A 16,050-nucleotide genomic window follows, 5' to 3' on the forward strand; every position below is an offset into this window, starting at 1 on the left:
TCAATATAATTGATCAATCCCATGATTGATCTTTTTGCTTTTTATCTTGTATTATTTAAGTAAGGTTATTTTGAAATATATTAGTAACAATATTAGCTATAGAGATGCACTGATTAATCAACCATAGTTTTTATAAATATGCATCTTTACACTAACAAAACCAAACATATTTAACAAATTTGCTATATTACAATATAAAAGAGAAATTATTCTTCCTCCTTTTCCATACAACATTAATGAAGCATACATTACATTGCTGCCTAGTTGGAATAAATCATTTTCAAATCCCAAGTATGTGTTTCTGTTATGAGTACATGTGAATGTGCGTGTTAATGGAATATACATATCCAGTTTCATCAGCACTTCTAATAGTAGCACATGTAGGCATTTGTTTTTCATTTAACTGGTAAATCCTAAATGCTTAGAGATAACGCAGAAAGTAATAAGAACAATTTTTTTATTTGTTATCTTTCCTTTATATCATACAGTACAAACATAAGTAGAAACAGACAAATTCTATCTTTAGATATTGTAGCATGTAGATGTTTCCACCAGGCAAATTGTCAAGACAAACTGGATAACATCAGTGAAAGTAGCTCTATACTTTCTTGGCTACAAAACTACAAAGAGAAAATCTTGGTACAAGAGACCTCTTTAGATAAAAACCACAATTTTTTAGCCAAAGGCAACTCCTCTCTCTTCCCCAAAGTGCCTAATAAGCTAATTTCTAAATGGCATACGTCAACCATAAACTATAGACTCCTCTTTACTCTTTACTCTCATCCTTGGTCAAGTTATTTGAAATACAACTTTTTAATGCACAAATGATGAACGAAAATCTAAAACATTATTCAAAGTTTAATAAAGAAAAACAGTCTCCATCCAGATGGTTTATACAGACACTCAGAAAGATAGTGATTGCATAATTCAGAAAACAGAGCTTTTCCAAAAGCACAGTGGAGTTAAATAAATGTTCCAAATTTCCATTTATGCATTTATTAATATATTAGAAATAATTCCATTGATAAAAGTAACCTAATTTTTAGTTAAGCCAAATAATACTATTCAACAGGAAATGGCAACCCACTCCAGTATCTTTGCTGGAGAATCCCATGGACGGAGAACTTGGCGGGCTGTAGTCCAAGGGGTCACAAAGAGTGGGACACGACTGAAGCAACTCAGCAACCAATTAAAATTTCAAAAGCACTGAGTCAGTAAATGGCAGTGAAGACAAATTCCATAATTACAACTCAAATTTCACTAACTTGTAAGTGTTTACTTCATCAACCCTAAATTCAAATAATACAGACATAACGTACAGAAGAAAAAATAGTTTCCAACAAGTTTTTGCAATAATAAAAAAAAGTTGCTTCTTTTTTTTCATGTAAAACATGAACAAGATAACCATATTAAACTAAGAAATGGTAAAAAGGAATTGTATAAATAATTCCAAACTCTATATATAACTTACCAATTACAAGTTTAAAGATAGCAATATTTACTCATCAAAAATGTCCTTCAGCAGAGATTTATCATCCTTTTTGAGATGTCATAAAAAACTAATCCTTTGATGATCACACAATCATCTTTAAAATTCATGGGGACAGGCATTTTTTAAAATGAAGACATTCATTAACACATTTAGAAATGTTGGGTCCTTCTAGTCCAATATCTAATAATTAAAATAGGTCACTTAAATATTGTGAGATATACACTTTAATAAGTACCACACCTAGGAAACGCAGTAAGTTTGGAAATTTAAAATGTCCAAATATTCTTTCACAAATCCTATTTGTATTTTATTATTGTCTTACCTCAATGATTTTGTCATGAATTTCCAGGCCATCTGCTTTATCAGCAGGTCCATTTTTCAAAATTTTTGAAACATAAATTCCTTCCATTGGTATTTCCTCTTGATTATTCTATTAAAAATAAAACCATTAGCAGTGAGAAAGAGTGAACAAAATTTTAAGTTAGATAAAAAAAAATTTAGTAAATGCAACATTGTCAAACCTCCCTAAACATGCAACTCTCTTTCTAAACTAGAGATTTGGTATTGAACTATAACTTACTTAACACCAACTAGTCATTAATCAAGATTGCAGCTTTAGTGAAGTAATCCCACATCTTTGACAACATTATCTATTTACCTACTGTCTAGTCAAGGCTATGGTTTTTCCAGTGGTCAGGTATGGATGTGAGAGTTGGACTGTGAAGAAAGCTGATCGTCGAAGAATTGACACTTTTGAACTGTGGTGTTGGAGAAGACTCTTGAGAGTCCCTTGGACTGCAAGGAGATCCAACCAGTCCATTCTAATGGAGATCAGTCCTGGGTGTTCATTGGAGGGACAGATGCTAAAGCTGAAACTCCAATACTTTGGCCACCTCATGCGAAGAGTTGACTCACTGGAGAAGACTCTGATGCTGGGAGGGATTGGGGGCAGGAGGAGAAGGGGACGACAGAGAATGAGATGGCTGGATGGCATCACCGACTCGATGGACATGAGTTTGAGTGAACTCCGGGAGTTGGTAATGGACAGGGAGGCCTGGCATGCTGCAATTCATGGGGTCGCAAAGAGTCGGACACGACTGAGTGACTGAACTGAACTGATTGAGTACGTATACATAAAAACTATAGGGAAAGCCATGTATAAGGTGGTAACAGTGGGCTTCTAAGTATCGTTTATAAAACCTCTCACTTCTAAAGAGGTGGAGCAATTAAAAGGACTCTAAGTTAAAGGAAATGGAAAGCATATCCAGCCTCACTATGTAATTGGTTTGAGAGGTGGTCATAGTTCTAAAAATATAACTTACCCTCACAACGGGACACATTTGGAAATATAGCTCTGACTATATCTATTCACAGGGGTAACCATTTACTCAAGTATAAAATTCTAAAAGATCAACTCCAAATTTCAGTGGCTTCCTGGAATGGGTTCCAGATACAGTGAGTCTGATTATTAGTCAAACCTCAAACACATAGTCAGTATCATACATAGGGAGCATTTCAGTAAGTCACAGAAAACCAATTACATTGCAAAACTCATTTAGGGAAAATGCCCAACATCCTATAATAATAAATTATATAATTTTAAATGTCATTTCACTTTATGGCAGGTTAAATAAAATTATTTCTCCTTTATTAGCCTTCTTTAACATGAATTTTAAGAGGCTCTTGAAAATGTCCAGTGTCATCTAAATGTCAAACACCTAACTAGCATTTATAGAAATATTACTTAGGGGAAAAGAAAACAAAATGATATGCTAAAAAGACTTCTACCTTTTCATAATGAATGGTTCTAGAAACAGAAGTGTAGCAGTCATTAGTTGCTAGGTTTTCAAAATGCTAAATAAAAGGAGGAAATGTGTCATTGCCACCCTGGCCTGAACACAGCATGTGGCCAACAATGTTCAGTTTCCATGGACAACATCTGCAATGCAGGATGCAAACGTTTCATGACACCTGACCTGGGAAATAGAAAGAATATAATTTTTTAAAAATTTCATCACCTCTCTGAGTGAGGATGAAAATTAAGCTGATATAGTATTTGAAGGATAAGAAAGAACTTTGCAGCTACAGTATTTATTATGAGTTATAAACTCATGCATTTTGAAAACGATTGGCATCAGTGTAGAAAAAATTATTCTTCAATTAAATAAAGGATTTGATTTGGGGAGTCAAAAATATGTCAAATCAACTATCTTTTCTAAGCATGGTATTTTCAATGAAATTGTGAAAACAACTATCCTTTATTTCAACTCATTTTAACTCTTCATTCATTCAAGATATATTATAAACTTACTTGTCTGTGTTAGCATCTAAAAATTGATCAATTTTACACAATAAATAAGAGTTATGAGCAGGTAATACACCTAAGATTATCAAGCAGAAATTGCCTATACATTTTTGTGAAATAGATTTATTCAAGAAAGTTGCCAACAGGGCTATACAATGTAGATAAAATGTGAAATGTACTCTTTTTTTTTAAGTAGCAAAGTTAACTGTTGTTTTGTCTTATTTTTCTCAAAAAAATTCTTACCATGTTCTGGAATATTTAAAGTGGAATATTGCAATTAAGAAATCTGATACTTGATGACAGGCACTATTTAAAGATTGAGGTGAGGTGAAGGTGAAGTCGGTCAGTCGTGTCCGACTCTTTGCGACCCCATGGACTGTAGCCTACCAGGCTCCTCTGTCCATGGGATTTTCCAGGCAATAGTACTGGAGTGGGTTGCCATTAAACCACTTTTTTTTTTCTTTTAACTCAAAATCCACAAATGAAAGATAAGTCTTCTATCATTTTATAAACAAGGAATGAGTTATGCATTAACAAGATCAGTTACCTGACTTGGTCGACCTCCTATAATATTGAATCCCAAAGTGTCATTTTTTCTTTCTAATACAATAGTAAGTGGCTTATGTTCTCCTTCCTAGAAGAAAAGGGATAAAATAACTAACTAGTTAAAAATATAAAAGAAAAAAAGCAAATGCTACAAAAAAATTTTTTAAGTAAAAAAATTAAATTGGGAAAGAGAAAACCTTAAAGATTTAAAGGTAAGGATGGCTGAATTCTTGAGATTAATTTCTTCCTAAATTTACACTGAAATTTATGCATTTGAAGGAACAACCATGGATGTAAGAAAAATAACTATTTCCAAAAATGGCTAAATGGCTGTGTATTTTTACACATGCAGTTTTTATCCTAATGCAGCATCTAATTCTGAGGCCACTGTAATTTAAAATAGATTTCTGATTCAACTATACAGGTATCTGTGTTTTTCCTTTCCATTATAAATGAGTAAAAAATTGTTAAATAATCTAATAATTATTTTATATAAAAATTTCACTTTGGAAAGTCTTGAGGGACATAAAGGATATTTATAAATATATATATATATTATTTATAAATTTCTTTCAACAGTAATATTCAGATTCCTATTGAAATACAGGGTCTTGTAGGTTACAGTAATCCTAATTTTAAATGGTATTTTATTTGGTTTTGCAGAATTTTAAAAAGAGAGAGAGAGGATTTGTGTTAACTAAAGTAGTATGCATTGCTTTCCTGATGGCCAAATAATGGTTACACAAATAGGAATTATATCTACAATATCTGCTTATTAATAAAGACCAATTTAAACGTAAGATGAAATAGTAAAAGACTATGAGTTTTATTAATGGTTATCGATATTATTAACTATCTGAGGAAATTACATGTTTGGTAATTACTCTGGAATGATGAATTTCCATAAACATCGCCACCACTACTACCATCATCACCACTTTTTCTCAGGAGCTTTTCCCAGGCTCAGTGTGCACAGCAGCCCCTACTGGTAGAGGCAAAACATTTCTGAGCAGCACAGAGAAGCCTTTTGGTAAGTAATCTACAGATCTCGCTCAGTTCTTCCTCACTTCTCAGAACCACAGCCTGACTTGTTGCATGGACTTCTCTGTCATATAATTTAGCCTTGCTCCTTCCCACCAACCATTGCTTCCCCAAGACCTTGCACCCTCAACCAGTATTACAGACCATAATTCTGTGCTTCTCCCTGGTCTTCCCATTTTATAAATTTAACCAGATACAGATAAAATAGAGAAAGAAACGTAATGGAATCCAATCTTTAATACGGGTGTACTTCTGTTTATCAGACTAGATAAAGCTCAGCCCCTCATCCTTCAATTATCCTTTTTTAGGTTCAAGGACAGAAGCTTCTAAACTTGGTGCCTGAGCTGGAGGCAGTACAAAGCAGTCCCAGATGGGCATCCTCCTGGGTTGCTCCTCCCCAGGAGGCTGGGGAATGAAAACAGCTCCTTGAACGGAGTGTAAGTTCTGCTAAATCTCTGCTCACCATGGCAGCGACCAACAATGTCAAACACTGTGCAGAAGTCCTTCAGAAGAGAAGGAACAGCTTTATAAACAGGCCTCTTCTCACCAGCCGCTGCAAGGAGGCTTGTTTATTCGGTCGGAAAGTGGGCAGTCCAGGAACACAGTTCAAGGCCAGAAGCCTCGACAAAGAAAGGAAACAGCCCAGGAGCTCATCGGGCTAGTCTGAGAGCAATTGGATGTGAGCTCCTGACTTGGTTCCCCCAGTCTCACACTCACATGTGCAACATTCCACTAATAATGAAATTCGGAAGCACCTAAGGACTATTTAGGGAATGTTAGGGCAATGAAAATAACCCGGTAGGTCTAAGAAATCCCATTTCTTCATTTCTTAACTCCAAGTGATCGTGGTTTCCGGCATCCCTCAGAGACCCTGTGCTGAGTAGAAGGTGGCTGATACCGGCGGTTTGGTAGAAACTAAGTCACTCAGACCTAAAGGTGTGAGACAGACACGCCCTAGGATGCTCGCCAGCGGCAGAGGCAGAGTCAGAGAGGTCCTCGTTTCCTGACTTTCCTCATCAAACTGGCTTCAGGCAAAGGCCAAAGGCGCAAAAAAAAAAAAAAAAAAAAGGCAGAGAGGCTAGGGCAGGAGAGTGAAAGATGTGGAGCAAGGGAAAATGAATTTTATTAACTCCTCCTTCTCCACCGAAAAGTTGGAATTGAAGCTGTTTACTTCTTCCAATCCCAGTATAAGGGAAAGGGGAGAATCCTCGTTGACTGCAATACTAAAACACAAGACAGGTAAGAGTAGTGATCAGAGCGATGGATGCCTCCTACTGCGTGAGGAGGGATGTCACCTTGCAAAAGAATCTGGAGTGCCAGAAAGCACCGTTCCCCTTTCCACCCCGATGGATCATTCCCTGGTGCCCCATCCCTTAGCGCTTACCGGGTCGTGGCCGCCACCCAGGTCCCTGACGAAGTTGCGGACGTGAGCCATGTACTGGGTCAACTTCTCCTGGTACCTGCGGGCGGTGAGCCGCACCTCGCCCTGCAGCTCCCAGAGCTGCGCTAGCAACGCCTTCTCGCGCCGCCTCCAGACTCGAGGCCCGGGCCCCCTGCAGCTCCCGCCGCGGACGCCCGGCGACCCCCCGAGTGCGCCCCCGCCCCCGCCGCGGCGGATCCCGGGCGCTGAGCGGCAGCGCCCCCGCACGGACCGGCCCCCGCCTCCCGGGCCGTCCGGCCGGGACACGCTGCCCGGGTGGCGGCGGCGGGCAGGGCCGAAGTCGCAGCGTTCGACGTGCGCCGCCAGCTCGCTCAGCTGCACCGAGCGGCCGCAGCCGCGGGGGCGGTAGTCGCACTGGACGCGCAGCTTCTGGACGAGGCTGCGCAGAGGCAGCACCCGGTACAGCTCGCCAGGCGCCAGGGCCCGGCACTGCAGCGGGCACCGGCGCCGCCGCGCCGCCCAGGGCAGCAGACAGCGGGCGCAGAAGACATGCCCGCACGGCGTGCACAGGGGCTCCTCCAGCACCTGGCCGCACAATCTGCACTGGAGATCTGGGTCCACTGATTCTGCGAAGTGTTCCAGGGCAAAGCCCATGGTGGGGATGGGGGAGAAGGGGGCACGAATGCGGGATCCACCTTCTCCGAGCCCCCCGTCTCCCCCGAGCTACCACGGGGACAGTGCTCTAGCTGCGGTGGTTCGTCGGAGGGGAGAGGAAGGGGTGAGGGGGCGTGATCTCAGAGTTTGGCTTGAAGTTTTCTGGCTCCGACTAGGTCCCCTGACACTGCCGTATTGACACGAATAGACGCCACCTCCAGTGGAGCCCCTTCTCCCCAGTTCCCCTTGCTCCTTCTCCTCTTCCCTCTCCCCTCTGCGCCAATCTGCGTACTCCTTAGCTGTTCGTGGCTCTGCAGTTTATATTATTTCAAATTTTGTCAGAGGAGAGCTGAGGTCGGATTACAGCGATCCGTTGGAAAGCTGTGGACCCTTTTGCCCGAATAGTGAACTTCAAGCAGTCCCGGGATAGAGCTGGCACGGCACAGTGCAGGCGTTGAGAAAGAAGTCAACCCCACCAGAATGGAAGGTCCCTCCGAGCAGGGGCCGTTGTCGGGTTTTCTGCTAAGTCTTCATCGCCAGGCATTCAATCGTTCTTCAATAAATGTGTTTGAGGTCTATGAGCTTCTGTTCTTTCAAACCCACAAAAAAAAAATCATCCGCTAAGCGACTGCGGCCGAAGGAAATCACTCTGAAGTATCTACAGAGCCAGGTTTCTTAAATCACGATCCAGAAATCAGGTGAGTGTAAGAGAGGCGGACGTTGACTGACAACAAAGGCCGGGAAAAGGCCAGGTGCTCGCCTTAGGACATCTCCCGCTTAGCGAGAACTTGAATCGCCATTCAAGATCCTCTGCAGCCAGCGGGAGGACGCTAGGAGTCTGTTACCAGGCAGTCTGACTCCAAGTTCAAGCACCACACCATCCGTCTTGTCTTCTACTTCCACAAGCATTTTACCACTAGGAACGGGAATGTGATCATTTGGGCACCTGAAAAGGAGAATTAAAGGAAAGGATTATGACAGAAAGCAGTGAAATAACAGAAATAAAATTTTATGACCAGTTTCCCCTACTTACCTTGAAAATACAGTTTAGATCCAAACTACCCCCTTCCTCCAGTTTGACTCGTCAAAGGGTGTAGCAAGCAGGCCTGACAGGACACATAGAGTAAGGGAACCCTCCAGGCCTTCCTGCCCCAGCTTCCTTCACCATTTCTGAACCTTAGGAATGCAAAGCAATCCTATCGCCAGGATAACACCACCTACTGCCATTTTTCTGAAGTTACTTTCACATAATTTAGAATAAGCTTGATTGATTCCTCACTGTTCCCAGAAAATTATGTACTTGATATAGTGCCAAAATGTATCAGCTGAAACACATGAAAGAGGCTCCAGACTTCGTCCTTAAAATCCTTGACACCAACTCAAGAATTAGCAAAGGCTAATTGTAGAGGCTTATATGATAAAGTAACATTTGGCACAGTGCTCTACATTCCTCTCCCCCTTGGCCAAGTAAATAAACAATAAATTCACTGAATAAATAAGAAATCACTTAACAGCATGAGCATATACTTGGGAATTGGGTAAATCGGGAAAAGCAGAATGTTATAAAATGTATTCAAATAATTCTGAGCAAGAGGCATCTATTCCATCTTTTTAAGCTATTGAAAAAGCTGTGACTTATAGCTGTGACTTTATAGATAGGGCTTGGCAATTATTGTTTTACAATAGAAACAATGGCAATAGGAACTTTTAAAAAAAGTGAACAGATGGAATCTAAAAATATTCTAGAAATATACTAGAAAATGAGACTTGCAGTTACTTGAAAAGAAAGAAAACAATGGTTACATAATGCACTTGGTCCATCCATGCAATTCTTTCAACAAAAGTTAGAAACGTGAATAGGTTATGGTATGAGTTTTTCCAGGTTATATAATGTTTTGATTGCTAAAGGGAAGATGGATGTCAAAGACCGTGTCCACAGAGAATAACAAGTTCAAAAATGAGAATATGTAAAGTGAAGCCAAGTAACAAAATAGGCCAAAAGTGAACTTAGGAAAATCTTTTAGTTTTGAGAACATGCAAGCTTGAGTGTTTCCAAAAGAGTTAAGTACCAGGAGAAAAACAGTACAAGATAAACCCTAAAGTAATGGACACACTTAACATGAACCCCATGGATTCTTCCCATCTGGAAATGTTGCGACGTAATAAAGGTGCGACATCAGTTGAGCCAAATAGTCTGATTTCACTTCACAGACTGCAAAAACTTATTCCATATGTAAGAAAAATAGTAATATCTAGGAAATGCTTGGGTGAGTTAGAAACATGAAGCTGAATTAAATTGAGGTAATTAGCTGAGGTAAGCAAAGGAAGCATTGGGAATAAGTGTAAAACAGAGTATGCACAATAGTTCAGCAAAACTGATACAGTAATATTTAAATGTCTTTTGGCAAATGAGACAATTTAGTGCCTTGCATCATTAGTTTGTGCATATCCTTATGTTTTCACTATCATAATTTTCTTTTAAGAGTGGCTGGTTAGTGAAGTTTGCAGACTGAACAGCAATATTGTGGGAAGAACTGAAAGATGAGCCATTGTCTTCCTTCTTGTCTAGCTATCCTGTTGGCTGTAGCCAAGACCATGCCTGCCTTTTTTCTCTTAAGCTTTCTTTCAGACCGAGCTTGAGAATATGAATGGCCAACTGAGAGACAAGGGGAAGACAATACATAGACCTAGTTTGTCACTAAGCCAAGGGCTCTGGCTTGATTCAAAATATCTTTAAATAGTTGATATTTGGTTGAGTATTTTCAGCTTAAGAAATAGTTTTTCCTTTAATTCACTGTGAGGAATCATATTCCTGAAAGCAGGTTAAAAAATTAACTTGCTATATTCTTTGAGTCAATTTCTAGACCAGTAATGAAAAGTAAAGTATGCCCATAGATGTTCTTTCTGAGTGAAAAGAGGCAGGGTTCCAACCCAGTTCTGAGTCATCCTTACTTTCAGGGATGAATAGGGAATCAGAGAGTTACTTATTGTTAAGTCAAATGTTAAAAGACCTAATACTGAAATACTGTTTCCCAAGACTCACAGATGATGAATGGAGATGTGAAAAATAAGGAAGAGATATTTTCCACTCCATGAGAAGATAATACTTTTAAACCAACTCATTTGTGATTTTTGTCATGTTGTTTCATGAATTTGATTAAGAATTGTAAAATCAGGAAACCTGAAGAAATGTTTTCAAACAAAAAATTAAATAAGTCATTTATTTCATGTGATTATATAGCATAATTTATACTTTTAAGACAAGAGTAATTTTTTACATCTTTTATTATAAGAACTGGAAATTTCATCATTTATATTTTCTTTTCTCTGACTTTCTAGTCATTTATCATTAATTAATTTTATGGTCTCTAATCAAATACATTTTCCCAAATTTATGGACAGAGGAGCCTGGTGGACTATAGTCCATGGGCTCAAGAGTTGGACATGACTTAGTGACTGAACAACAAATAAAACTATATAATATTATTCTGATAGATAAAACAAAAATACCTAGCTGCTTTATATTTATCAGTATTAATGAAATTAACATTCATTTTTATTCTTGATAGTTTTGAAGCATAATCTAGGATCAGGATTGTATCTAGTAGCACAAATAAATATGTTCATAAAGCAGAAGATAATATAAAGGTCAATGTAGGGAAAGAGCAAATTAGCCAAGATGGCAGTGGTCAGGCTTTCATTCTTGCCCCATGTTTCCTAAATGCTTGGTTATGTAACAGCTGTGATCACTTATAGCCCTGTACATGCACATCACAATGTACCTGCTTGGCCACAGGCCACTTTTGTACTGTAAGCAAATATAAACTCCACCTGAAAAAGCCCTTGTGGCTACATTATTGCTGTGTCTTCTGGGTCAACCACAAAAGGGGAGAATACAGAGTGTCTGCTGCTATGGCTGGCACACCCACCATTAGAGAATAAACATGTCTGCAGCTCCTGTGACCCCTTGAGTTTTCTTCCAGCTTTCCCTCTCCCATCTTGCCTACCCTGGGTTCAGCAAACAGTGAGGAACAGCAAGACGGTCAACTTGAGACTAGTTAAAAATTCCAAACTTGATAAAAGCGAGAGATGCTTTAAAGTTGAATTTTTGAAACAAGGTAGGTATTTTTAGAAGATATGCGGATTACATACTATGCCAGATGAGAGACACTCTGTGACATATTTTACTCATTGGTAAATAGAGAATTCGTTACACTCAGAGAACGGAGAGCTCTATAAGTCTTTACAATCCCTGTCTTTAGGAGTTATTTGCTATTATCTTGCTTTTGAATACAGAGCTAGAAGCAACATCATGACAATACAGAATGCCATTTTTAAGAGAAATAAAGTGATATGAACAAAATTATTATGCATTCCAAATACAGTAAAAGATTTACAGTAATTGTGCAGTCTCTGTGGGAATAACTTGTCAGACAAAGTGAAATGGAGAATTTGAAGAAAAGCAATCAGTCTAGACAGCATCTTATAAAGCACAGACATTACTTTGCCAATAAAGGTCCATCTGGTCAAAGCTTTGGTTTTTCCAGTAGTCATATATGGATATAAGAGTTGGACTATAAAAAAGGCTGAGCACCGAAGAATTGATGCGTTTGAACTGTGGTGTTGGAAGACTCTTGAGAGTCCCTTAGAATGCAAGGAGATCCAACCAGTCCATCCTAAAGGAAATCAGTCCTGAATATTCATTGGAAGGACTGATGCTGAGGCTGAAACTCCACTACTTTGGCCACCTGACGCGAAGAACTGACTCACTTGAAAAGACCCTGATGCTGGGAATGATCGAAGGCAGGAGGAGAAGGGGACGACAGAGGATGAGATGGTTGGATAGCATCACCGACTCAATGGACATGAGTTTGAGTAACTCTGGGAGTTGTTGATGGACAGGGAAGCCTGGCATGCTGCAGTCCATGGGCTGCACACAAAGAATCAGACACTGACTCTGCAACTGAACTGAATCAATTTAAAAAATTGGCAACTTTCAATTCCCTTATGGTATGACTTTCTAAAGTCACAGAGACATTACTTAAAGTAACATTATTAACCTGTTTCCGTTCAGAGAGGTAAATTGTGAGCAATCTCTCTTAAATAAGATAGTAATGTTACCTTTTTATAATGTTCATGGGGTTCTCAGGGCAAAAATAGTGAAGTGGTTTGCCGTTCCTTTCTCCACTGGACCTCGTTTTGTCAGCCGTGAAATTAAAAGACATTTGCTCCTTGAAAGAAAAGGTATGAGTAACCTAGACAGCATATTAAAAATCAGGAACATTACTTTGTCAGCAAAGGTCCGTCTAGTCAAAGCTATGGTTTTTCTAGTAGTCATGTATGGGTGTGAGAGTTGGACCATAGAGAAAGCTGAGTGCCAAAGACCTGATGCGTTTGAACTGTGGTGTTGAAGAAGACTCTTGAGAGTCCTTTGAACAGCAAGGAGATCAAATCAGTCCATCCGAAAGGAAATCCATCCTGAATATTCTTTGGAAGGACTGATACTGAAGCTGAAGCTTCAATATTTTGATGTGAAGAGCTGACTCATTTGAAAAGACCCTGATGCTGGGAATGATTGAAGGCAGGAGGAGAAGGGGGGACAGGATGAGATGGTTGGATGGCATCACTGACTCGATCAATATGAGTTAGAGCAAGCTCTGGGAGTTTGCTCAGGGACAGGGAGGCCTGACATGCTGCAGTGCATGGGGTCACAAAGAGGGTCAACTGACTGAGAGACTGAACTGAACTGAATGTTACCTTAAGTGAGAGGTCATTTGTATAGGAAAATATATTAAATTCTTTACTTGATTTACCTTGATTTTCTGTGCTGTATCTCTGTGGATCACAGTTGCTGATAAAGAGGGAAGTTATTAAAAACAACTATAAGAGCTAATATGTAATAACTCTACTATGTGAAGGCAATCTTTACGTGCACACTCTCATTCAATTCTCTCAATTACTATTTTGGGTAGATACTATTATTACTCCTACAGTTTACCCAAGTTTACACAAATAGAAAGTGGCAGAACCAGGCATTAAACCAAAATCTGCCTCATTAAAGAACTTTCACTCTTAAACACTACACTGTAACATCATTTTTTTTTTCACCTTGACTGCTGAGTTATTTTAGAATAAAATGTGCCTATCAAATCTCATTGCAAATTGAAGAGGTAAATATGTATGTTTGAATCCCATTGTTCAAAGGCTACCAATATTTTGCTGTCTTTTAAGGAGAGAAAATCTATGTTCATACTTATTAGAGGTCTTGGAGTAATTAGTGAATGAGAATATTTATGTTATTAATTGTCATGTGTAATGCTAACGTGGTTATATTTAAATCAGTTTGTCTCATATAACTGGTCTCAAATTGTCTCAAAGGGAGAGGAGAAAAGGAAAGATAAACGTATCTGAATGCAGAAATCCAAAGAATAGCAAGGAGAGATAAGAAAGACTTCCTGAAGAACAATTCAAAGAAATAGAGGAAAATAACAGAATGGGAAAGACTAGAGATCTCTTCTAGAAAATTAGAGATACCAAGGTAATATTTCATGCCAAGATGGGCACAATAAAGGACAGAAATGGTATGAGCCTAACAGAAGCTGAAGATATTAAGAAGAGGTGGCAAGAATACACAGAAAGACTATACAAAAAAGATTTCAATGACTCAGGTAACCACCATGGTCTGATCACTCACCTAGAATCAGACATCCTGGAGTGTAAAGTCAATGGGCCTTAGGAAGCATTACTATGAACAAAGCTAGTGGAGGTGATGGAATTCCAGTTGAGCTATTTCAAATCCTAAAAGATGATACCATGAAAGTACTGCACTCAGTATGTCAGAAAATTTGGAAAACTCAGCAGTGGCTACAGGACTTGAAAAGGTCAGTTTTCATTCCAGTCCCAAAGAAAGGCAATGCCAAAGTATGTTCAAACTACCACACAATTGCACTCATTTCACATGCTAGCAACGTAATGCTCAAAATCCTCCAAGCTGGACTTGAATAGTACATAAACTGAGAACTGCCAGATATACAAGCTGGATTTAGAAAAGGCAGAGGAACCAGAGATCAAATTGCCAACATCCATTGGAACACAGAAAAATCAAAGAATTCCAGAAAAACATCTACTTCTGCTTCATTGACTATCCTAAAGCCTATGTGTAGATCACAATAAACTGTGGAAAGTTCTTAAAGAGATGGGAATACCAGACCACCTGACCTGCCTCCTGAGAAACCTGTATGCAGATCAAGAAGCAACAGTTAGAAACGGACATGGAACTACGGACTGGTTCCAAATTGGGAAAGGAGTACATCAACGCTGTATATTGTCACCCTGCTTATTTAACTTATATGCAGGCTACATCATGTGAAATGCTGGATTAGATGAGGCACAAGCTTGAAACAAGATTTCCAGGAGAAATATCAATAACCTCAGATATTCAGATGACACAACCCTTATGGCAGGAAGCAAAGCGGAACTGAAGAGTCTCTAGATGAAAGTGAATGAGGAGAGTAAAAAAGCTGGTTTAAAACTCAGCATTCAAAAAATGAAGATCAATACATCCAGTCCCAATACTTCATGCCAAATAGAAGGGGAAACAATGGAAATAGTTACAGACTTTATTTTCTTGTGCCCCAAAATCACTGCAGATGGTGACTGCAGCCATGCAATTAAAAAATGCCTGCTCCTTGGAAGAGAAGCTATGACCAACCTGGATAGCATATTAAAAAGCAGAGACATGAGGAAGGAACAAGATGGCGGAGGAATGGGACGGCGAGACCACTCTCTCCCCCACAAATTCATCAAAAGAACATTTGAACGTGGAGTAAAGTCCACAAAACAACTTCTGAATGCTGGCAGAGGACGTCAGGCACCCAGAAAAGCAGCCCATTGTCTTCGAAAGGAGGTAGGAAAAAACATAAAAGATAAAAAGAGAGACAAAAGAAGTAAGGATGGAGCTCCGTCCCGGGAAGGGAGGCTTTAAAAAGAGAGGTTTCCAAACACCAGGAAACACTCTCACTGGCGAATCTGTGGCGAGCCTTGGAAGCTCAGAGGGCCACATAACCCTCTTTTATTTTTAAGATTTTTTTAAAACCCACAGATTACCCGCCAAACGGTAATTCGCAGCGGAGAAGCAGCGCAAACGCCTGCATACGCCATTAGCAAGCGGGGACTGGGCAGGGAGGAGCCGGCTGAACTGCTTAGAGAGAGGACTGGGCTTGAATGCCGCGAGAACAATTTGAGAGAACTGGGGAGAGCAAAGCAGACTGTGGGATAGCTTCCCCACGAAAAGCCTGAAAGCTGTAACCTACGACTCGGCCAGCCCCGCTCACAGAATAAAGGACTGAGCAGAGTGAGCCGGCTGCGGTCGGCCCATCCCCCATCCCCTGCTGAGACAGGCAGGGAGCGCAGCCAGAGCCGGAGCGGGCAACCGCGGCCCCAGAAAGGCATCCGATACAAACTGCACACAGGCTTGTTGCTAATCAGGACTTCTTGGGCTCGGGCCGGTGGATATCCCCCTGAGAAGGTGCGCCGGTTGTACACCCAGAAAACTGAGTGGCGGGGACTGGGGAGGCGATAAGTCGCAGAGGCCGCGCTCGCCAAACACCTGGTCCCCTGAGCTGCTCCGAC

General features: G+C 40.0%; 1 protein-coding gene and 1 pseudogene across 2 annotated transcripts in view; both read right to left on the reverse strand.

Moving 5' to 3' along the window:
- Nucleotides 1–7,419, reverse strand: part of PDZRN4 (PDZ domain containing ring finger 4) — a 401,748-nt gene extending 394,329 nt beyond the window's left edge. The window contains exons 1-3 of one of the 2 annotated variants that reach the window (XM_055394719.2): nucleotides 6,769–7,419; nucleotides 4,345–4,431; nucleotides 1,815–1,922 (exon numbers count right to left, since the gene is read on the reverse strand). In XM_055394719.2, coding sequence (XP_055250694.2) covers nucleotides 1,815–1,922; nucleotides 4,345–4,431; nucleotides 6,769–7,419 — 846 coding nt within the window. The remainder of the gene's footprint in view (nucleotides 1–1,814; nucleotides 1,923–4,344; nucleotides 4,432–6,768) is intronic. The other variant, XM_088836970.1, reaches the window with a different exon arrangement.
- A 777-nt stretch (nucleotides 7,420–8,196) lies between these two features.
- The window catches only part of LOC129536017 (dihydrofolate reductase pseudogene), a 52,576-nt pseudogene continuing 44,722 nt past the window's right edge, over nucleotides 8,197–16,050 (reverse strand).

The sequence above is a fragment of the Moschus berezovskii genome, chromosome 6 (genome assembly GCF_049115385.1).
Source record: "Moschus berezovskii isolate FMDL1 chromosome 6, NW_MosBer_1.0, whole genome shotgun sequence".
Taxonomy (NCBI): domain Eukaryota; kingdom Metazoa; phylum Chordata; class Mammalia; order Artiodactyla; family Moschidae; genus Moschus; species Moschus berezovskii.